This window comes from Hyaena hyaena, unplaced genomic scaffold, assembly GCF_003009895.1.
Source record: "Hyaena hyaena isolate Hyena2069 unplaced genomic scaffold, ASM300989v1 scaffold_1833, whole genome shotgun sequence".
Taxonomy (NCBI): Eukaryota; Metazoa; Chordata; class Mammalia; order Carnivora; family Hyaenidae; genus Hyaena; species Hyaena hyaena.
This window is the reverse complement of record NW_024082456.1, coordinates 51,377-72,418: the sequence shown is the minus strand read 5'-3', so window position 1 is coordinate 72,418 and position 21,042 is coordinate 51,377. Positions and strand designations below refer to the sequence as shown.

At 43.9% G+C, this 21,042-nt stretch overlaps 1 protein-coding gene across 1 annotated transcript; it reads left to right on the top strand.

The window, feature by feature from the left end:
* The first annotated feature begins 2,803 nt into the window (after nt 1–2,803).
* Nucleotides 2,804–4,180, top strand: LOC120226768 (beta-defensin 103A-like). Its single transcript, XM_039224933.1, has 2 exons — nt 2,804–2,889; nt 4,018–4,180. Exons 1-2 carry the CDS (start codon nt 2,832–2,834, stop codon nt 4,161–4,163), a joined length of 204 nt encoding a protein of 67 aa, XP_039080864.1. The 5' UTR covers nt 2,804–2,831; the 3' UTR covers nt 4,164–4,180.
* Nucleotides 4,181–21,042: the final 16,862 nt, after the last annotated feature.

Genomic DNA, 21,042 nt, shown 5'->3' with positions numbered 1-21,042 from the left:
ACTTCTCTTTGCCTTAGTGTCCTCAACTGTAAGACTGGGATAATGCCTTTCTTTGCCTGTACAACTTATCCAACAGTGGTCATGACAAGATGAAAATGACCATAAAGGACAGTGACTGGCCTTCCATCTTAGGCTGTGATAAGATAAAGAAAGGAGTGGATATCCTGGATTCCCTTGCTGGGAGCCATGCCATAATCTTTAGGCTGCCTTAATATCACTAACCATCCTCTCATTGGTAATTCTTCCCGTGGGCCACATGGGTGATACTTGGGTCCCATACTAACTTTCAGTCAGTTTCACAGCATGAACTCGGAGGTCTTTCGCTGTGGACTCGCGGGACACACATTCCTCTCTGTGCTTACTGCTGAGGCACAGAGATGCTCAGAGAACTAAGAAACTTGCTCAAGGAAACCTGAATAAGAAGTAGTAGGCTAACCGGTAACTTCTCTTCTCTAACTGGCTACCCTCCACAGAGTACTGCCCCTGTACCCAACACTGGCATCAACCACATCTCTCTGCTCCATATTTTCAAAACAGAATTAAAAAAAAAAAGATTAGTGGAAAGTCTAACGTAAAAAGTTAAATAACTGACGTCTCTCCTCCTCAACCTTATCAGCATCGGAAACCTCCGTTAGAAGGAGAGAAAATCTGGCTCGTCCAGCACACCGGTGTGTGGGGTCTGCATTTCCAAGCTCATGACTTGAGGCTCTGGAGCCGGGGTGTGGCACCAGATCCACCAAATGTGGTCATTTGGTGTCTGACACCACAGACACATGCTAATTAGCCAGCAGGAGATATGTAACTGCTAGCACTTGAGAAGCTGAAAGTATTTGTGACGTTAAAAAAAAAGTATAATAAGCCATGAAGAAGGCAAACCACAGTTACCAGTAGATTCAAAGAACATCATCTGACTCTTCTGGGGTTTGAATATTTGCCACAAACATGCATAACTTTTATAAAGATTCCCAAAATGCTTCTCAAAATTCCTTTGGTAGTGGGGAGGGTGCGACTGCCATAGCTCTTCCACCAAGGCCCTGCTTCCAAATTAGCTGACGAGAAATAATGGCTTTCCTTCCCAAAGAGTCTCTTAAAAATAGTGGCATTGCCTTAGAAATGCCTTCCGGTCCTTGAAAGAACCAGGTAGACTAGGAGTTCACCGTGGAGGTCTGTGTTCCTTGTGGAAAAGTAAATCGTCTGCCTGACCTGATGCTCGGATGAGCACCTGCACCCGGGCTGAGAGCAGGTATAGCTTCTCTACAACACCCACCCCGCCCTCTCTTTTCTCCGGTGTGAGACTGAGCAAGGCTGTCCTCACAGCCACCACCCGCCCCACCCCACACTCACTTCCTTCCCCGTTTAAAAATGTCTGATTTGTCTTAAATCCCAAGCTTCTGAGGAGATTCTGATTTTAAAAGGATGAAGTGTCTACAAGTCCAAACTGTTCTTAAGTTATCTGAACCTGCCTTTTGCTGTAAATTACCTTTCTTATACCCTTCCACAGTCCTGTGCTGGAGCCCTTACTATGATACTTATCACAACTCCCCCACCTGTGGGGTATGTGATGCAGGCACCTCTGCCTTTACCTACCTGGAGGCTCCGTGACAGAAAGAACCAGAGCTTGACCCTCTTTGCATCTCACCCCGGTTCCATCCCACTGACCCCAAGCACATGGCACTTGTCTGTAATGATAGGAGGTGTTCAGCATTTGTTTACAGAACCTGATGGGCGCAGCGAGATCCCAAATACACAGTCCTAGAACTAATATACCCCGGGACCTCAGTGGATCTGTTATAAGTGCATTCATACAACACAACAGCCAGACAAAGTCATGCTGACTTCAGCTCCCAATTAAATAGTCTATTGAGAAATATAACCCACTGATGGATGTCTTAATGTTTAAGACTAATAATTAAAAAAAAAAAGTTGGCCCTTTAGACATTGAATCAATATCCAGTGGAAATCACATGATCCTGGACTTCCTTGAATGCTCCCGAACCATGAATAACCAGAAGTCTTATATGTGCCTTCCTAAGGCCCTCATTTGTATAGGGAGTGTCATCAACAAGGAAGAGGTGCCAGTCTCCCAAATACATCATCCCAGCATTCTCCTTCTCTGATGAGGGAAAATGAGACACCTTGACTCATGAATTTGACAGTTTTCAGATGATGATGAAGTGTAAGCCATGTTTCACCCAAGTTATTGTCCTGCATCACATGCCACGGAGCATCGGGGAGGGACTCTGGAAAGTAGCCCATTTCTCCTCCCTCTCCTACTATCTGGAAACTGATCCCATTTTATCTCAATTTCAGGCATACCTGTGCAGGCTTGGGGTGTGACTCAGCCTGAATTTACGCCTTGATCCTGAATATGTCCAAAGCTGGACTGCTTTGGTCCCAGGCGAGCTTCAGACTCCCCCAGGGCTTTAGGAAGAAAGCTCAGAAATACCACAGTGGGGACAAGGCAGGTCCAGACTACATGCCCTAGGACAGCTCCCAAGAGGAGGGGGTCTTTCCCACCTATATCTATAACCAGCTCTGAGTGAGACCTGGACCAGCTCCTGGAGCCTAGAGGGCATCAGGATAGCTGTGTGCTCACCTCAAGTTTGCTTCACCCTTTAGGTTTGCAATTAACTTGGGCTGAGTGGGCGTGGCCTATGGGGTAAGAGACATAGGTATGAAGCATCAGGAAACACGTCATATTGTCATCACTGTACTATTACAGGAATTGCAGCCGTTGCTTACTTGTACCTATGTCTGTGTCCTGCAACCCTTATAAAGTGGATGAACACACCTTGCCACCCAGTCTCAGCGTGCTGCGAAGCCCGTCGGCCATGAGAATCTATTACCTTCTCTTCGTGTTGCCCTTCCTGTTCTTGATGCCTGTTCCAGGTAAGATGGGTCGGGAGGTGAGTGGGTTGAAGGAGTTGCAAAGAGGTCAGTCCCTCCTCATCCTTCAGGGAGCTTTACACCAAGGAGATTTGTTGTATAGGAACAGAAGTCACCGTTTTCTTTTCTGTTGAGGATCATAGCTCACAAAGATGGTTGGAAAGCTTCATGGAAACATGGTTTTACTCATTCATGAGACATAAAGACAATAATACAAAAACTTTTAACACCAACGGGGAAGATTGATTTAATCTGAGCTCAGAAGCACAGACTTCCACTTGCTAGCTTGCTGGTTCCAAGTAAAGTCTTTGGGCCTCTTGAGACCCAGGGGACCACAACCACCCCAGCTCCTGACCCTGTGGGTTCCCACGCTTGGGTGCTCCCAGTGGCCACGCTCCGCCCCCCCCCACTGCCACCACTGTGGTCCTTGGCTGGGCTGTGGCCCACAGAAGCCCAGCTGATTGTTGCTTAGTCCTCCCTTACTTTACTTCTCACTTTATAGAAACATAAAAGGAAATTTATTTATTTACTTACACATTTTTTTAGTGTTTTATTTAATTCTGAGACAGAGAGAGACAGAGCATGAGCTGGGGAGGGGCAGAGAGAGAGGGAGACACAAAATCCGAAGCAGGCTCCAGGCTGCGAGCTGTCAGCACAGAGCCAGATGCTGGGCTTGAACCCACGAACTGTGAGATCATGACCTGAGCTGAAGTTGGACGCTTAACCAACTGAGCCACCCAGGCGCCCTGGTAATTTTTTTTTTTAAAAAAGAGGATACCCTAAAATAAAAGAAAAACAAACAATTCCCTTGAGTGATTAATAGTGATTGGAATAATATTTTATTAAAAAAGGAAATTACAAATTGGTATCAACCAAATCCTAACCAGTGTCTTTATACCATGTGTTTTTTCATGTTTTAATTGAAAGAAATGTAAAGGTTCTCCCCATGAGGTATACAACTAGGATTATACCTGAATTCACTTTCCAACTACCTGACCCTAAGTAGCAGTGTATATTGAAGTCAGGGAGGGGGGGTGAGAATAAAAGAAAGGTAACAGATCGGATAGTTGGGGATCCCTAAAGCCATGTACTTGGACCAAGCCTTCCACATGTTCTGCTTTTTCACCGTAGGAAATGGAGGAATTATAAGCCTCCTGCAGAAGCAGTTTTGCAGCTTAAGAAGCGGCCGCTGTGCTGTGCTGGGCTGCCTTCCAAAGGAAGAACAGATCGGCCGATGCTCTCTCAGTGGCCGAAAGTGCTGCCGAAGAAAGAAATAACAAATCCAGATACCCGACGGGAGTGGTGTAAAGCGTTGTAAACGGCCTCTTGGAAGTTTGTAGAAGCAAAATGAAATTAAAAACTTTCCCCAAAACAATTAGAAGCTTGATTTTTTTTTAAAAAATCTGGTGATTGTGGTCACTGTTACCAAACTGACAATTTAGAACGTGTGCCTGGACTCACCTTTCGACACTCTGTAGGAATCCCCAGGGGGACCTAAACTTATTTTCCAAGGGTTATCTGGTTTGACTCCCCTTTTGCAAATTATGGACCCCAGTGAAACCGGCCTGCTTGCTCTCCCCGAAATATTCCCTTTGCCCTCCTATCGCCGGCGCCTCTGCCCCCGCTGACCTCATCGCGGGCATGTAGTCACCCTTCCGGTGAACTTTAACCCATCCCTCCCCTCCCCAGGCCATCGCAAATCCTACCTTCTCCTTAAAAAGAAAGCGGCTTTCCAGAAGGAATAGATTTCCTCTGACTCACTGCAGGGTTCGGACCCAGGGCTCCTTCTGTGAATCTTGCTTGATGGCTGTGTCCCGTACATTTGCATATTTCCAATCCCCGTACTTGGTTGCATCACTTTTTAAGGGCACGGACTTTGTCTTGATCCTGCCTGGACCGCCCGGTAGAGCGCCTGGAGCCTAACAGCCGCTCGGTGGTTAGCGAAGCACATTCCAGCGGCTTGAAGGTGCTGCGGTTGGAAGAGTGGTCTCCAGATGTTGGTTCCGACGGTTCCAGGAGACGCAGGTGGAGACGTTTCCCATCTTCCCCGACACCAGCCCTGTACGCACACAAGACACCTGGCTGTCAGGGAGAGGGGAGCAGACTCCCAGGGAGAAGAGCCTGGGTCCCACTTCCCATTAAGAGAAGGATGGACAGCTGTGGGAACTGCCTTCCTACAGGACGCAGCTGGGGAAGCAGACAGATGCCAGGCAGTTGTTCCAGACGCTGGACATGCAGCAGTGCGGGGCCGTGACAGACGGCGAGGCCTCAGTCTCCTGTGGGAAGCAGGTTTCAGCCCAAAGCTCCAGGAAGAAGGATCCAAGCCGAGCAGAGATGGATCAAAGTTCAGGCAGCACGAGATGCTGCCTTCCCAGCACCAGAAACCAGAGCGGGGGCATCTGGACGGGGACGGAGCTCCCAGGTGCAGAATAGGGCCCTCTCGAATCCTGGCCGGACTGCCTGGCTCAGCACCTTGGTGCTAAACTTGGCAAGCCCAGAGGAAAACAAAACCACCCGACAGGGATTGGATGGAGAATTCCAGGAACACACACACCCGTCTGGGACACCCGCATTCCCACCCGCAAGGTGGAGACAGTCCTCACAAAGGGACGGCATTGGTAACCCTGCTCTGGAGCTCTGATGTGGACTGTTCTGGAACTACACCGCGGGGTAATGATGAATCACTGTAGGTGCATCAACTGTAGGATATACTCTCTGGCCAGATGTGGATAGTGAGGGAGAGGCTGCGCGTGTGTGAAGACAGCGGGGATGTGGGAAATCTTTGTACCTTCTGCTCAGTTTTGCTGTGAGCCTAAAACTGCTCTAAAAAATAAAGTCTATTTAAAAAAAAGGTAAAACTTTTTAAACAACAAAAAGTTAACAAAATTTCTCAACAGAAAACCTGCAGTATTAATTTTTTTTCTTTAGGCAGAAGAAGAATGCCAGATGGAAATTTGACTCTACATGCTCAGCTAAGGTTTGATCACAAAGGCAGAGACTGTCAGCTCCTTAACAAATAAGATAATAAGAGTGGCACCTGGATGGCTCTGTTGGTTAAACATCCAGCTTCAGCTCAGGTCATGATCTCATGGTTCGTGGGTTTGAGCCCCGTGTTGGACTCTGTGATCACAGCACAGAGCCTGGAGCCTGCTTCACATTCTGTCTCCCTCTCTCTCTGCCCCTCCCCTGCTCGTGCTCTGCCTCTCTCTCTCCCCCCAAAATAAATAAACATTAAAAATATCTTTTGATAATAAGATGCATGCTGTCTATAAGTATCCTATGTGAGATATTAAATGGAAAGACAAAGATAGATTAAAAAGAAAAGAATGGAAGCAGAAAAGACTGATCTAAAGAAAACAGAATTAGCTATGTTGGCTAATTACCTATAAATCAAAGTAGATTTTAGAAGGAGTATTACCAGGGATAAAAGGGGATATTTTTCCCAGCCATAAAGTGGTAAATTCACAAATAACGCATATTACATAATACAATACTAAATTAGAATGCTCTTAATAAGAAAATCCCAAAAGTTGTAAAGGAAAACTGATAGGAGAGGAGAAATGGACACTTTAGCAATTACTAGTAGATACTGCGACACTTCATTTGTAATGAAAAGAAAAAACAGAAAAAATATCAGTGATAATGTACAGAGGACAGAAACAGTATCATGCAGTGTGACCTGACTAGAATTTATAGGACATTCTATGCAATGATCACAGAATCCATTAAAATGTTATATAATATAGCCCATATTGGGGCTATAATACAAGTCTTAAAAATCAAAACAATTTAAAACTATTCAATGTATATCATACATAGACACACGCTATGTCTGTCCACAGTGCAATTTGCAGAGCTATCAGTAAGAGAGAGGTATCTGGAAAAATCCACCAATATGTGGAAAGTAATCAACAGGTTTCTAATGGGTAAAAAGAAGAAATCACATGGGAAGTTTAGAAAATATTTTAAGTCCATCAAGAATGGAAACAAGATAGCAAAGTTTGTGGGAAGGCAGCTTGAGCAGTGCTTAGAGAGAAATTTGTAGCATCAAATGCTTTGAAGGGGCATCTGGGTGGCTCTGACCATTGAGCATCCAACTTCGGTCAGGTCATGATCTTGCAGTTGGTGGGTTCGAGCCGCGTCGGGCTCTGTGCTGACAGCTCGAGCCTGGAGCCTGTTTCAGATTCTGTATCTCCCTCTCTCTCTGACCCTCCCCTGCTCACTCTGTCTCTTTCTCTCTCTCTCTCTCTCAGAAATAAATAAAACATTAACAAAAAAAAATTTTAGTACTTTTTAGATAGTCAAAGCTCACAAATTAACAACGTGAATTTCTACCCTAAGGAACCAGAATAAAGGGCAGTAAAACCGAAGTAAAAAGGATAAAAGTGACTGAAGAAAATGGACTCATAGTAAAAAAAAAAAAAATTTTTTTTTAAGATCTTCTCTTTGAGAAGATCATAACATTGCTAGAGCTCAAACTAGGTTCATTAAAGGGGGAAAGAAAAATAAAAAGGAAATCACAAGATGTCTCAGATATACACGCCCCCTTCAGGTAGGCAGGAAAACGAGAAGGAACATTTGGGCATCTGTGGGCAATGTGGTCAGAAACTCCACCGGATGACAGTAATTCACACCCTCATCATTACCTCCTGCAGGTCAGGCCATAGCCTCTTCTTTTTTCTCTTAAGTTTAAGATATGCTGGGGCGCCTGGGTGCGCCATTCAGTTAAGTGTCCAACTTTGGCTCAGGTCATGACCTCATGGTTTGTGAGTTTGAGCCCTGTATTGGGCTCTGTGCTGACAGCTCAGAGCCTGGAGCCTGCGTGGCATTCTGTGTCTCCCTCTCTCCCTGCCCTTCCTCCACTTGACTATCTCTCTCTCTCAGAAATAAATAAACATTTAAAAAATAAAACAACAACAACAACAACAAGATGTGAGGCCAAAAGCGATTACATATCCAATGCAATCACTATCTAAGTCCCGAGGGCCATTTGTACTCCTTCTTTGGAAAATGTCTATTTGGGTCCTTTGCCCATTTTTAATTCAGGTTGTGTGTTATGTTCCTATCGAGTTGTACGGTTTCCTTACATATTTTGGATGTTAAACTCTTATCACATATACGGTTTGCAGACATTTTCCCAGTCTGGTTGCCTTTTCCTTTAGTTGTTTCCTTTGCTCCAGGTGGTCAACAGACACATGAGAAGATTCTCAGCGTCACTCCTCATCAGGAAAATGCAAATCAAAACCACACTGAGATACCACTTCACACCTGCCGAAATGGCTAGCATAAAACAAATAAAAGCAGATGTTGGCAAGGATGTAGAGAAAAGGGAACCGTGGTAAACTATTGGCGCAAATGTGAATTGATACGGCCACTATGGAACACAGTAAGTGGGTTCCAAGGAAGGAAGGAAGGAGGAAGGGAGGGAAGGGAGGGAGGAAGGAATGAAGGAAGGAAGGAAGGAGGAAGGGAGGGAGGGAGGAAGGAAGGGAGGGAGGGAGGGAGGAAGGGAGGGAGGGAGGGAGGAAGGAAGGAAGGAAGGGAGGGAGGGAGGAAGGAAGCCTATATGATCTATATGAGTATATACTAAAGGAAACAAAACCAGGGCCTTGAAGATGTATCTCTATCTCATGCTCACTGCTGCATTATTTACAATAACCAAGATATGGAAACAACCTAAGTGTCTGTCAATGAATAAATGGGTAAAGAACTGTGATATACATACAATGGAATACTAATAAGCCATTAGAAAAAAAGAAATCCCATCATTTGAGACAACATGGACAACACTGAGGGCAAAATGCTAAGTGACGTAAGAGACACAGAAAGGAAAAAGAACTCCCTACTGTCACTGATATGTAGAATCTGAAAGAGTTGAGTACGTAGAAGCAGAGAGAAGGACGGTGATTACCGGGGCAGGGAGTTACGTAAGACGAATTAGCCTAGCGGTCTCGTGTACAGCACATGACTCTGGTTAGTAATTCTGTATTGAACCCTGGGAATTTGCTAAGAGAGTAATTTCAAGTGCTCTCACCACACACACGAGAGATGGTAACCATGTGAGGAGATATGCTAATTAGCTTGGTTGTAGCAATCACTTCACTATGTGCACATATCAAATAATTTTGTATACCTTCTATATATACAATTTTTATTAAAAAATAAAAGAATAGATTAAGAAGTATGAAATGGTGTTAGTAAATACAGATTTCCCAGTTCACTGAAAAATACGGTCTGCAGCAATCAGGGTACTTTTATGATCCAATTAATATTCAGTCTTATTTCCAACTTTATCAAGCAGGTATTTTGAAAAATATTTAACATTTATTTATTTTTGAGCGGTGGAGAGAGACAGAGCATGAGCGGGGAAGGGGCAGAGAGAGAGGGAGACACAGAATCCGAAGCAGGCTCTAGGCTCTGAGCTGTCAGCACAGAGCCCAACGTGGGTCTCCAAACCCACGAACAGTGAGATCACAACCTGAGCTGAAGTCGGACGCTTAACCAACTAAGCCACCCAGGTGCCCCTCAAATGAGTATTAATGAAGAATTTGGTTGGCTTCAGCAAAACTTTTGGAGATATATATAATATGGAGGAAGAGGAAAATAAACACTAAAAGGATCCACGTTTTGAAAATAAAAGTTCAGTTTTTCCTTGGGAAGCTGTATAGAAACCATCAGTGACTCAGACCCAGGAGAGGTTGAGAGAAAGAAAGGTCCTTTTCTCTACTTTCCTAGGTTCTTAGCTGGGACCTAGGAAAGTAAATTTGTCTGACAAAAAATAGATCCACATAATGCGATGCCTGGGTGGCTCAGTTGGTTGAGTGTCTGATTTCATTTCGGCTTGGGTCATGATCTCACGGTTCCTGGGATCGAGCCCTGCACTGACACGTGGAGCCTACTTGGGATTCTCTCTCTCCCACTCTCTCTGACCCTCCTCTGCTCACTCGTTCTCATTCTCAAAATAAATATAACTTTAAAAAGATTGATGTGAGAAAAACATAATTTGTTAACATGTGCCATGTGCATACTTGTGGGAGAAACTCAGTGATGAGTAACTGAGGGGAGATTAGGACTTGGGGCTTATAGAGCATTGCAGCAGAGAACAATAATGCGGAGAAGTGATAAGAGGAAAACTTTAGGCTTTTAGGGCAGCAAACTTGGGAAGGTAGCTGTATGGGGACACTAATGAAGGACAAGAGTTGTGTTAGCAAGGTTTGTTATGTAGATGTCACTTCAGCCGTCTCTGGGTGGGGAGAAGTCTAGAGCCTTCAGTAAGAGCCTAGGCTCGCTTTGAGACAAAGGGTAGGAGAGCAGAGAGTTGTGGTTTTTTGGCTCTGTTTTGACATCTGCTATTTCTCAATTGCGTTCAGCTCAAAGTAATCTTTATGTCTAAGTGGCATGTTCGGGGCGGCATATTCTGACGCCAGTGGACGTCAGTGGACAACAGCAGAAAAGGGTGTCAGAGGGAGAGTCTGGAGGACCAGGTGGCAGAAAATGGGTGTCATGTCCGTTGCTAATTTTCTGTTCCTTGCAGTGACTCACACATGTGCCCCATCCATTGTTTCCAATAGTCACAAGACCTTGTCACATACAATGGCCTCTGGGCTGTGGTCTCTGAGCAGATGGACAAGGTGCATATCACACTGTGTGTGAGGAGCGGGAGGCGGGAGCTGGTGCAAGAACACAGAGGCGGGACCCGGATATGGTGGGAGACGCTGGCAGCTCGAGTTTCGGTACGGTGTCACGTGAGCACAAACATCCTGGGAATCTTAAGAAATACTGGGAAGGGATTTACCTACCTGCATTTATGAGGACTCAAACTTTTGGTACATGATTCAGAGATAAAAGGAAAGACTGACGCCAGGAGGTTGGGGGATTTGGTTTCATGCCAGTTCCATGGACCTATTGGGCTATTACTTGGGAAGTGTTAAGCACAGTTCTGGGCTCAGAAAAGGGGACTGATGAATTGTAGCTATTGTATTACTTGCATTATCATGATCATGATAATTATCACAATGGTTACCAGATACAGGAGTAAAAAATGCATGAGTTATTTAAAAGCTTTAAAGCTCTCTTTTCTTATCTTTAAAAAAAGTTTTTTTAATGTTTGTTTATTTTGAGAGAGAGACAAAGCGCGAGCAGGGGAGAGGCAGAGAAAGAGGGAGACACAGAATCCAAAGCAGCCTCCAGGCTCTGAAATGCCAGCACAGAGCCCGACACAGGGCTCGAACCCACTTGCCGTGAGATAATGACCTGAGCCGAAGTCGGTCGCTTCACCAATTAAGCCGCCCAGGCACTTGTCTTTTCTCATCTTTTTAGATAAATATACTATAGTGTTGTTACAAGTATAGAGACCAGAGGATAAAATACGTTAATTTTAAAGATTGCAGCCAATACTTTTTTATTGGGTCTGGTCAGCCCCCTCTTACAGAATTGGCCCTAAATAAAGAAAATCCTCCTTGGGATGGACGGGGAAGGATGGTGTAGGCGTTATGTGTCTCACGTGTGTAGAGCAGATGGTTATGGAAGGGAGGGAACAGAAATAGGAAGGAGCACTCTATCTACGGTTCCCTCCAGAGGCCACCGCCACGGCCCCCATGGCCGCTGGGAGGGGGGTGGCACAGGCTTTCCAGAAGCCGGGCGGGGCACGTTCCTGAGTGGCCCCGGCATCTTCATTCCAGAGGCCAAACTCAACTCCAGACTCTTACCAGTAGAGCTGGTCTCAGATGGCTTGGGAAATTCAGTTAACCCTTTTGGGTTTCATTTAAAACAACGAACTGTTACCTGGCACCAGCATCTGCACTCTTCTTGCACGTGGCAAACTGTGTGTTCCAAACACGCTCTTCCAGGACTGCGCCGGCTCCCAGCAAGAGGTGCAGCCCGAGGCCCCCTGCCCTGGACCCCGCAGGCCCTTGTGACTGTGTCAGCTGAGGGAGCCGATGAGGTCACAAAGCCACACCTGGCCTTCTCTTTCCTGGACACATGCCATGGGCGCCCCGAGGCCCTGTGTGACAAGGCTGGAAAGTGAGAGACCACGTGGAAAGACAGACGTGCAACAGGCTCCAACTCGGCCAGTTAGGGTTAGGGCAGCCCAGGCGCCCAGCGTGTGCGTGAGCCACGAGATGGTTCCGGCCCATCTCACTGCCAACTCATGAGTGTCTCTTAGCTCCAGACACCCAGCCGACCACACTTTATCTTCAGAATCGTGAGAGAGAATGATGAAATAATAATTTTTAAAATTTATTTATTTATTTTGAAAGAGGGAGTGCGAGCAGGGGAGTGGCAGAGAGAGGGAGAAAGAGAGAGAGAGTACTAAGCAGGCTCCATGTTGTCAGCGCAGAGCTGAACGCGGGGCTTGAACCCATGAACCGTGAGATCATGACCTGGGCCACAATCAAGAATTGAACACTCTGATGACTGAGCCACCCAGGTGCCCCAAAGTAACAATTTTTCAAAGAGCTAGGTTTGGGGCTGATTCGTTTTGCAGCGATGGATAACAGGAACACCTCTCCTTCCCCTTTTTCCACCCACCGCCCGACCATGTAATACATCGACAGTGGCATTTCCCATTCTGCTGAGATGCCTCGATGTGGCCTCAGAATCTTTCTCAACATGGCACTCCGGAAAGATTTGGTCCCTGTGGCCAAGCAACCAAGCTCTTTGATTTTCCTGGACTGGAAGGCCTTTCACATATCTTCCAGCTGTGACATTCTATTAATTAGACTGTCACCTTCCAAGCAAAGCAAGGACTTCACAAACTACAGGAAATTTGATCCCAACTGTGTTAATAAATACAAATATAGAGAACGGCTGTCATGAACTCATCCCTTCACAAAGACTCAGAGGCAACATTGGGCCAGGCACTCTGATAGGCAGCAACAATGGAAGGAGATGGCTGTCAGCTAAAAGAGGTGTAATCTTGAGACCAGCAGCATATTGCACTGCGTCTAAGCCTGCACCTACTGGAACAGTAGGCACCAGCTGCCAGCAGCCATCTAAATATAAGCTTTAGTTAATTAAAAGTTAATCGAATTTAAAATTCAGTCTCTGAGCCATACCTGCTCAAGCGCTCGATGTGGCCCGTGGCTGCCATTTTGGGCATCACAGGTGTAGAACACTCCCATTGTCGCAGAAAGTCCTGTGGGACAGCACTGGTGCCACTGGTCTCCTTGCAACCCTCTCCTAGTGAGGCAAAACAGTGAGGCAGAGTGACAGAATGTAAGGAAAATGGAAACTCCGTGCTCTCTTGGAGAAAGGCCTGTGTTGCGGCCTTGAATGCTTATATTTACACAGCGCTTATAAGTTGCCATCCTACCTTCCCTACTTGGAGAAAAGCTTCCTTGAATAAATGGTTTGGATTCTCAATGCGAAATCACTATTCCATGTCCTATGGCTCTTGCTGTTGTTTTTGTCAAAGTACCTGATGTGTTACACTATGAAGTCTTACTTTAGTACTTAAAAATGATATGTTGTGAGCATGCAAGGTGTAGATCAAAGATCCAAAACCTGGTTGTCTCTAATGAGTCGCCAGCAAAATGATGGAGGGTTGCCACCTTGTTGAAGATTGTACACATTTTTATACTTATTCATACAAAAGCCCATGACGCCTCTGCCAATGTCCCCTCCTTCTGAGGGTCCCTGGGTTACTTGTACCCTCCCGACACAGGTGAAAGGGAGTGAAATCACACCCTCGGATTTGTACCCCCGTCACCCAGAGCTTCATCACCTAATGGGGCCACATTAAGCTTTATCAGTCTCTTCCTCATCCCCACAAAAGTTACTCTGCGATAACTTGAAAGAGATTTTACAGATCATACTTTCAAACATGAATCTTAAAGCCCTTCAGCAGTTTTCCTTAGCCCAGGCATGAAATCAAAGCCTGAATTTTGTTTTCTATGTTGCCTGGCATTCAAGATTTTCCTTGACTTCCAAAATCCTTATTCTACATCTAGTTTAAATTTTTTCATTTTTTGCTCCCGGTTCTGAATTCCTTCATTAACAGCCACGAGCGTGTCCTCCTTTTGGTCTCCTTGGCCATATTCGCTATCTTGATCTAAAACCTCAGATGCCTCATGTCCCTTTTATTCTTTATTTTCAGCCTGTTTTAGTATTGATTAGCTTTCATCTGATGTGACATGTGATTTGGTTCTACTGTTTACTGGGCTTTTATCATCTTCTTTGTTGGGATTTTCATTTTTCATTTTTTCCAAACTTTTAAGTTTTACCCTATAAAATCTATGGATGTTTTATTGTCATAACATTCTTATGTGTCCTATTAGGACTCTCACATGGGACGAATACCTTTCTGATTCCAGTGGCAAGAAGAGGGTAGTGTTTCTATGTGAATCATGAACTAATGGGCTCGTGCTCTGGTCTCAGGCCAACCTTTCCACTTGGATCCACTTCTCCTTTCTCTTGCTTTCTCATGGGGGACACTGTCCCCCACTCTCCCTCTTGTCCCCTCTACTGAACCTATAAAAACTAAAAAGAAACACACACCATTTCTTTGACACTATGTCATTGATCAGCTATTGCTTCTTGTCTTTGCTTATTTTCTCAGCAAAGCCCTTTGGAAGGAGCGTCTATCTCGTCTGTCTCCACTTCCTCCCCTCCTCCTCTGGGCGCCTGACACTGCTCAGAGCCGGCTTGTCCCCTTCCTCTCACCAAATGGCTCCTGTCAGTAAGGGATCACAATGCGTCCTACATGATCTCACTCAGCCCTCCCTTGGCGCGTTGTTGATCTGACCCCTAATTATGTGGCAAAGGGCAGCTGGTTTGGGGAGTCCCTGGCTGGAAGGACAGGCCGCAGACAGCCTGGGAAGTGTGGTAGAACCAACCGCCAGGTAGGTTTTCAGGAGAGAGCCATCAGTGGCTGAAGAAGCAGTGGGAATGTACGCATAATATTTAGGGAATTAATAAAACAGTTGACTTTCAGTATATAAGTGTAGGAGACAGGACAAAAGCTGTCAGCCTATCCTTTTCTTCTTCTTCTATTATTATTGCTATTACTAGTATTATTATAAAAGTACTGTTACTGGGGCCAGTAAAAGTAAAAAGCCTCACAGCTATTATGTAGATTTAAGGGTGACTTATTTATTTATTTTTAATGTATATATATTTTTTGTTTTTTTTTTGAGAGAGAGAGAGAGGGTGTGAGCAAGGAAGGGGAAGAGAGAGAGAGAGAGAGAGAGAGGCAGAATCTGAAGCAGGCTCCAGGCTCTGAGCTGTCGGCACAGAGCCCAATGTGGGGCTCAAACCCATGAGCCGTGAGATCGTGACCTGAGCTGAGGTTGGACACTTAACTAAATGACCTGCCCAGATGCCCCTAATGTGACTTATTTAAACAGATTGCTACAAACACTTATTCTATTTTTAGGTCAATATCACTAAACTAAAATAAATCTCTCCTTAGTGAAAGGTTCAAATGCAAATCAAAGGCTTCAAAAGCAGAACTATTTTATCGCTAAGTTGTTTCTGGACACACAAAATGTCAGAAACAGACTCAGTTCTTTCAGACGGTAGAGAGGTGGACCAGTGGAAGCCACTTTGGTGGCACCCGGTGGATGGGGACAGGAGTTGACAGATGTGCTCAGCAGAGAAGCTCTAGGATAAGGCAAGTTAATGGGTCTTCAGGTTATACCTGAGCCAAAATAGTAAAGAGGACATTCGTTGATACCCCAACCTTTTTCCAAAAAAGGATTTGACATGATCTTAGTGTGATGGAGGTTGGAGATGGTGAATTAGTTTATACCACCAAGAAGGGAAACCATAGAGCCCTCTGGGGTCTCCTCCCAGATTAATAATTATCCATGATAATTCTATCTACATTAGCATGGGAGTGTGAATGGTGCATGGCTAGAAGTGAAAGTCTGTTTTGCCTTCATATAAAAACAGAAGAGCATACCAAGTTGATGGCATTACTTCCAAACGTATGAATGGGTGCAGTCTTATACTCAAGGACACAGGATGAGAAGCACAGATAAGCTGAGGCCATGAACAGTCATCATGACCCAGGAGCCCCTTGTGGTCTGGCGATGAGCCCCCGGCCATTTCCAGAACAGTGAAGAGAGTGGGTTGTACAGAGGACCATCAGCTTTGAGGCTTTTCCTAACCTTCAGTCAAGAAAAATGTGCTGGTTAACAAAGAGGTTTTCTTAGAGGGAGGGAAGGAATATCCCAGATTGTCTGAGCCAGTCCCAGCTTAAGCCTGTTGTCCTAGCATTACTTAGGAATAAATGCTTTGCATTCTATCAAGTGTCCCAGTTTGGATGATGAATTATTTGGCCAACTTGCACAGGAAGCGCCAGCCCAATTTGTGCCTCAAATTCCTTATTGATAGATAGATGATAGGACTTTAAACCTTTAAGCAGAACCCCTTAGTCTTTCTCTCCCCTTGTGCATGCACACATATACACACATGCACTCACACACTCACACACTTGTTTATCTCCCTATGGCTATGTTCCTTCATCTGGCTAATGCTGTCATCTTTTCTTCAGTAGGAAAGACTGTAAAATAAGTTCAAAGGGCTCAAATCCAGCCTCTATCACTAGCTGTACAACCAACTTGCATTTGTTTGCTTAAAGAAAATGTCTATCTCACGGTAGTTATGTGAACAAATATATCACTTTTAAGATTCCTAGCACATAATAGGTATTCAAGAACAATGTGTCACATTCTCTTTTACAGGAGTGAAGGCCAAAAGAGGCTTAATATTATTTTATTTAATTATGCAAACTTATTAAGCAATAGTTGCATTTAACAAGTGAAATCCAGGAGCGCCTGGGTGGCTCAGTTTGTTAGGTGTCTGACTGGCTCAGGTCATGATCTCGTGGTCCTTTGGTTTGATCCCCGTGTCAGGGTCTGTGCTGACAGATCAGAGCCTGGAGCCTGATTCACATTCTGTCTCTCTCTCTCTCTGCCCTTCCTTGACTTGTGTTCTGTATCTATCTGTCTCTCGGAAAATAAATAAACATTAACATTTTTTTTTAATTTAATGAGTGAAATCCAAGGGGGAAACTGTTCATGCACCTACAATTCCAATTTTAAGACTTTCTTCCATGCCATAAATGGCCAAAGCTTCACTACAAGCTTCTAGCTCCATGGGCTTAACAAAAGCACAATTTTTTAAATTGTAGAACTTTTCTGAGACATTCCAGATGCTGGTGAAAGGAAACTAAGGTCTTGTGTGATTTCTGGAACCCTAAAAAGTCCTCATCACTGTGCAAATTGAAATCCTTGGCAGTGATCCTAGTTAAACCACGACTCTGCATAGAAAAGAATTGGTTACCACTGACTTCTCCTGAGTTCCTTTTTGGTTTTTTTCACTTCCTTTTTTTAAAGTTTATTTATTTAGAGAGAGAAAGTGAGTGGGGGAGGGGCAGAGAGAGAGGAGGAGAGAGATTCCCAAGCAGGCTCCACTGTCAGCACAGAGCCCGATGTGGGGCTCAATAATAAGAACTGTGAGATTATAACCTGAGCTGAAATCAAGAGTCAGACACTTAACCACCTATGCTACCCAGGGCCTCCTAAGTTCCTTTTTCTGAGAGAGGGCTAGGAGAATGACATTCTACCATCATCAAGTGTACAGAAGGAGAAACTGGGGCTTGAGAAGGCTATTTCAAGATCACTCAGTTAATGAATGACAGAGTAAAGACTGAACTGACCACTATCTGACCCCAAAGCTCTTTAAATATTAAACAAGATCCCTTTTGTTTCTATTCCCCCCAAATCACCGCTTACTTCAGAGTTTGCATGATCTCTCTGATGTCTGCATCCCAGTGGCCATCTCTCTTTTGACTCCCCTACAATAGTGACCAGTGTTAGATATGCAGAGAAGTCGGGTTCCCTGTGTCCCCTTCTGTGTCCATCTGTCTTTCTTCCTCTTCTCTCTCCCTCATTCATTTCTTCCCTCCATCCTGTTATTCATTCATCTATGTATTGATTCTTCCATGTAAACACACATTCCTGTAAACACACACTTGGCTACCCTTTCTCTATCAGCATATTGTTCAAGGTGCTGTGAATGTGAGGAAATAAAATAGGACTTGTCACTTTAGAAATTCACAGTTTCGAGAAAAAGACATATAAACGATATGAAGCAAAACTGGGAAGGAGAAAGGGAAGAGATGAAGTGGAATTTCAGTGTTTTACCTTGTATACTCAAGTCAGCGACCCTTAACTCCTTTCCCACAAGGACACATTGATGCCATGTGTGTATTAAGAAATACTTTGACCCCTAAGGTCTCACTTGGTTTGATCTGTGCAGGAGCTTGGCATTGTAAGAGTTTGCCTAGCTAAAATGGATCAACTCTGTCTTTTAAGTTAAGTGGGTAGCAGGAAAAGAAATTATTGGGAATAAAAAAGCTGAGAAGATAATTTCCATTTACAAATTCCTTCTTTTTTAACTTCTAAAAAGGGAACTTCTCTTTGTATCCCTACAGGGAGAGCTGACAGGTGTAAGAGACCTGCAATAACGGTGAATGAATAGATAGACGATTTGCTAAAATAATTCCGTGTTTTAGTGATTTTTTTCTCAAAAAAAAAAAAAAAAGGCACCAAACCTCAGAGTTTGGAAATCAGAAATGGAAATCAACTGGAAAATGTTGACTTATTGTAAAGGTCTTTATTTTTGACAGGAGCAAGACCTGGATCTGTAACCATGTGTCCATAGATGACACTTTCTCAAGTCACACCTAGGCCCTAATGGGCCTGGTTTACTAGGAATAGAAGCTTTTTCTTCCTAGCTGAGTTTTTTACTCTTTCCCCAGGTTACTGGCCCCCACTGATGTGCACCGAGAGACACCGTCAGACTTTGCGAGTTCCTTCTAGAATCCCAAGAGTTCATTTCCCATCATGAGGCTTCTGTTCCTTCTGTTTCTCCTCCTTGTGTGTCTTATCCAGACGACATTGGGTAAGCTGTGGCTACTGTTGGTAGGATGATGTGACAGATGGCCTTGGAGAGAAATCAGGCCACATTGACTCATAATCCAATGATGCATTGAAGTCTGTAACAACTGAGTAATTTCACAGCTGAAAGAAGCCTACATATACTACTCACTCCCTTTTATAAATAAGGAAAGGGAAAGCTTGAGAAAATTTAAAAGACTTTCCCAAGATTGGTCTTAACTGGTTGTTAGCAAACTCACGACTAGTAACAGTGATAGATAACACTTACAGGGGCTTTACAGAGTACAAATTATTTCCACGTGAATAACAACAACACTAATAATAATAGCGGATAATATTGACCACTTCCTCTTCACCAACCATCACAACAAAAACTTTTCGTGTCCTGTCCCACATATACCTCGTAACTATTTCGGGGTAGCTGTTCCCTACCTTGCAAATGAGACTAAGAAATGAAGTGACTTTTCAAAGTCATTCAGATTGTACGTAGTGGTGCCTTTGACTCAAGCTCAAGCGGGTTTGGTTCCAGATGATGTTTTCGCTAAATATTCAACAATCCCAGTAAATAAATTTACTCATTGAATTATATATAAACATCAAGTACTTTTTAGTTTGAGTATGTCCCAGTCAATATTTGGAATATTGCAATATTTGGAATATACTAGAATGTTATTTATCTGAAATTCAAATTTGACTGAGTGCCCTACGTCTTACCTGGCATCTCAGTGCATATGTTAGCATGTGCCACGTTATGCTGTGGGCTCAATCGTGGCATCTTAAGAGTCACGGTTCAATTCTTGCAAAGATGATGCAAGCCCATCATGGCCACAAGCGTGCTGTTCACTGTCGCTGCTCAGAGTTAGCTAATGAAGCAGCTGCAGCCAGGAATATTGCTGGTTGTTGGGTCAAAGAAAAGAGCTCTAAGGAATCTGACATTAGTGAAAGTCTCCAGCCCTAAAAAGACACATCACTTCTGATTAAAATTTATTAACTGAGCAAGCCTTCTGGCCCCACCCAATCACACAAAGATAAATCCTACTTTGAGTCAAGAAAATGGAGAGACAGACCTGGGTGGTCGACAGCCTAATGGAGATAAGCAGTTGGATATAGATATATATATAGGCAGAGATGTAGACATGAATATACATGAATATACATTTGTATTTATATAAATGATATCAATTATAAATATAGTGAACACAACATATTCACATATATTCATTCATATTTATTTATTTATTTTTAAAATAGTTTACTGTCAAGTTGGTTTCCATGTAACACCCAGTGCTCATCCCCACAAGTGCCCTCTTCCATGCCCATCATCCCCCTTCCCCTCCCCCCAACCCCCATCAGCCCTCAGTTTGTTCTCAACATTCAAGAGTCTCTCATGGTTTGCCTCCCTCCCTCTCCACTATTTCTATGATGAAAACTATAGACAACTTATGAAGGAAATTGAAGAAGATGTAAAGAAATGGAAAAACATTCCATGCTTATGGATTGGAAGAATAAATATAGTTAAAATGTTATTATGACCCAAAGCAATCTACATATTCAATGCAATCTCAATCAAAATTGCACCAGCATTTTTCTCAAACTAGAACAAACTATCCTAAAATGTGTACGGAACCACAAAAGACCTTGAATAGCCAAAGTAATATTGAAGAAGAAAACCAAAATAGGAGGCAACACCATCCCAGACTTTAGCCTCTACTACAAAGCTGTCATCATCAAGACAGTATGGTATTGGCAAAAAAACAGACACATAGACCAATGGAATAGAATACAGAACTCAGAATTGGACCCCAAAGTGTACAGCCAACTAATCTTTGACAAAGCAAGAAAGAGTATCCAATGGAAAAAAGACAGCCTCTTTAAAAGATGGTGCTGGGAGAACTGGACAGCAACATGCAGAAGAATGAAACTAGATCATTTTCTCACACCATACACAAAAATAAACTCAAAATGGATAAAGGACCTGAGTGACACAGGAAACCATCAAAACCCTAGAGGAGAAAGCCAGAAACAACCTCAACCACAGCAAGTTCTTACTCGACACATCCCCAAAGGCAAGGGAATCAAAAGTAAAAATGAACTATTGGAACCTCATCAAGATTAAAAGCTTCTGCACCGGAAAGGAAGCAATCCATAAAACTAATAGGCAACCAATGGAATGGGAAAAGATAGTTGCAAATGACATATCAGATAAAGGGCTAGTATCCAAAATCTATAGGGAACTCACCAAACTCCA

Excerpts from the sequence above, each read along its gene's own strand:
- LOC120226768 (XM_039224933.1), top strand. The coding sequence starts at position 2,832 with ATGAGAATCTATTACCTTCTCTTCGTGTTGCCCTTCCTGTTCTTGATG. Across the intron at positions 2,890-4,017 it reads GTTCTTGATGCCTGTTCCAG|GAAATGGAGGAATTATAAGC; the intron begins GTAAGATGGGTC and ends TTTTCACCGTAG.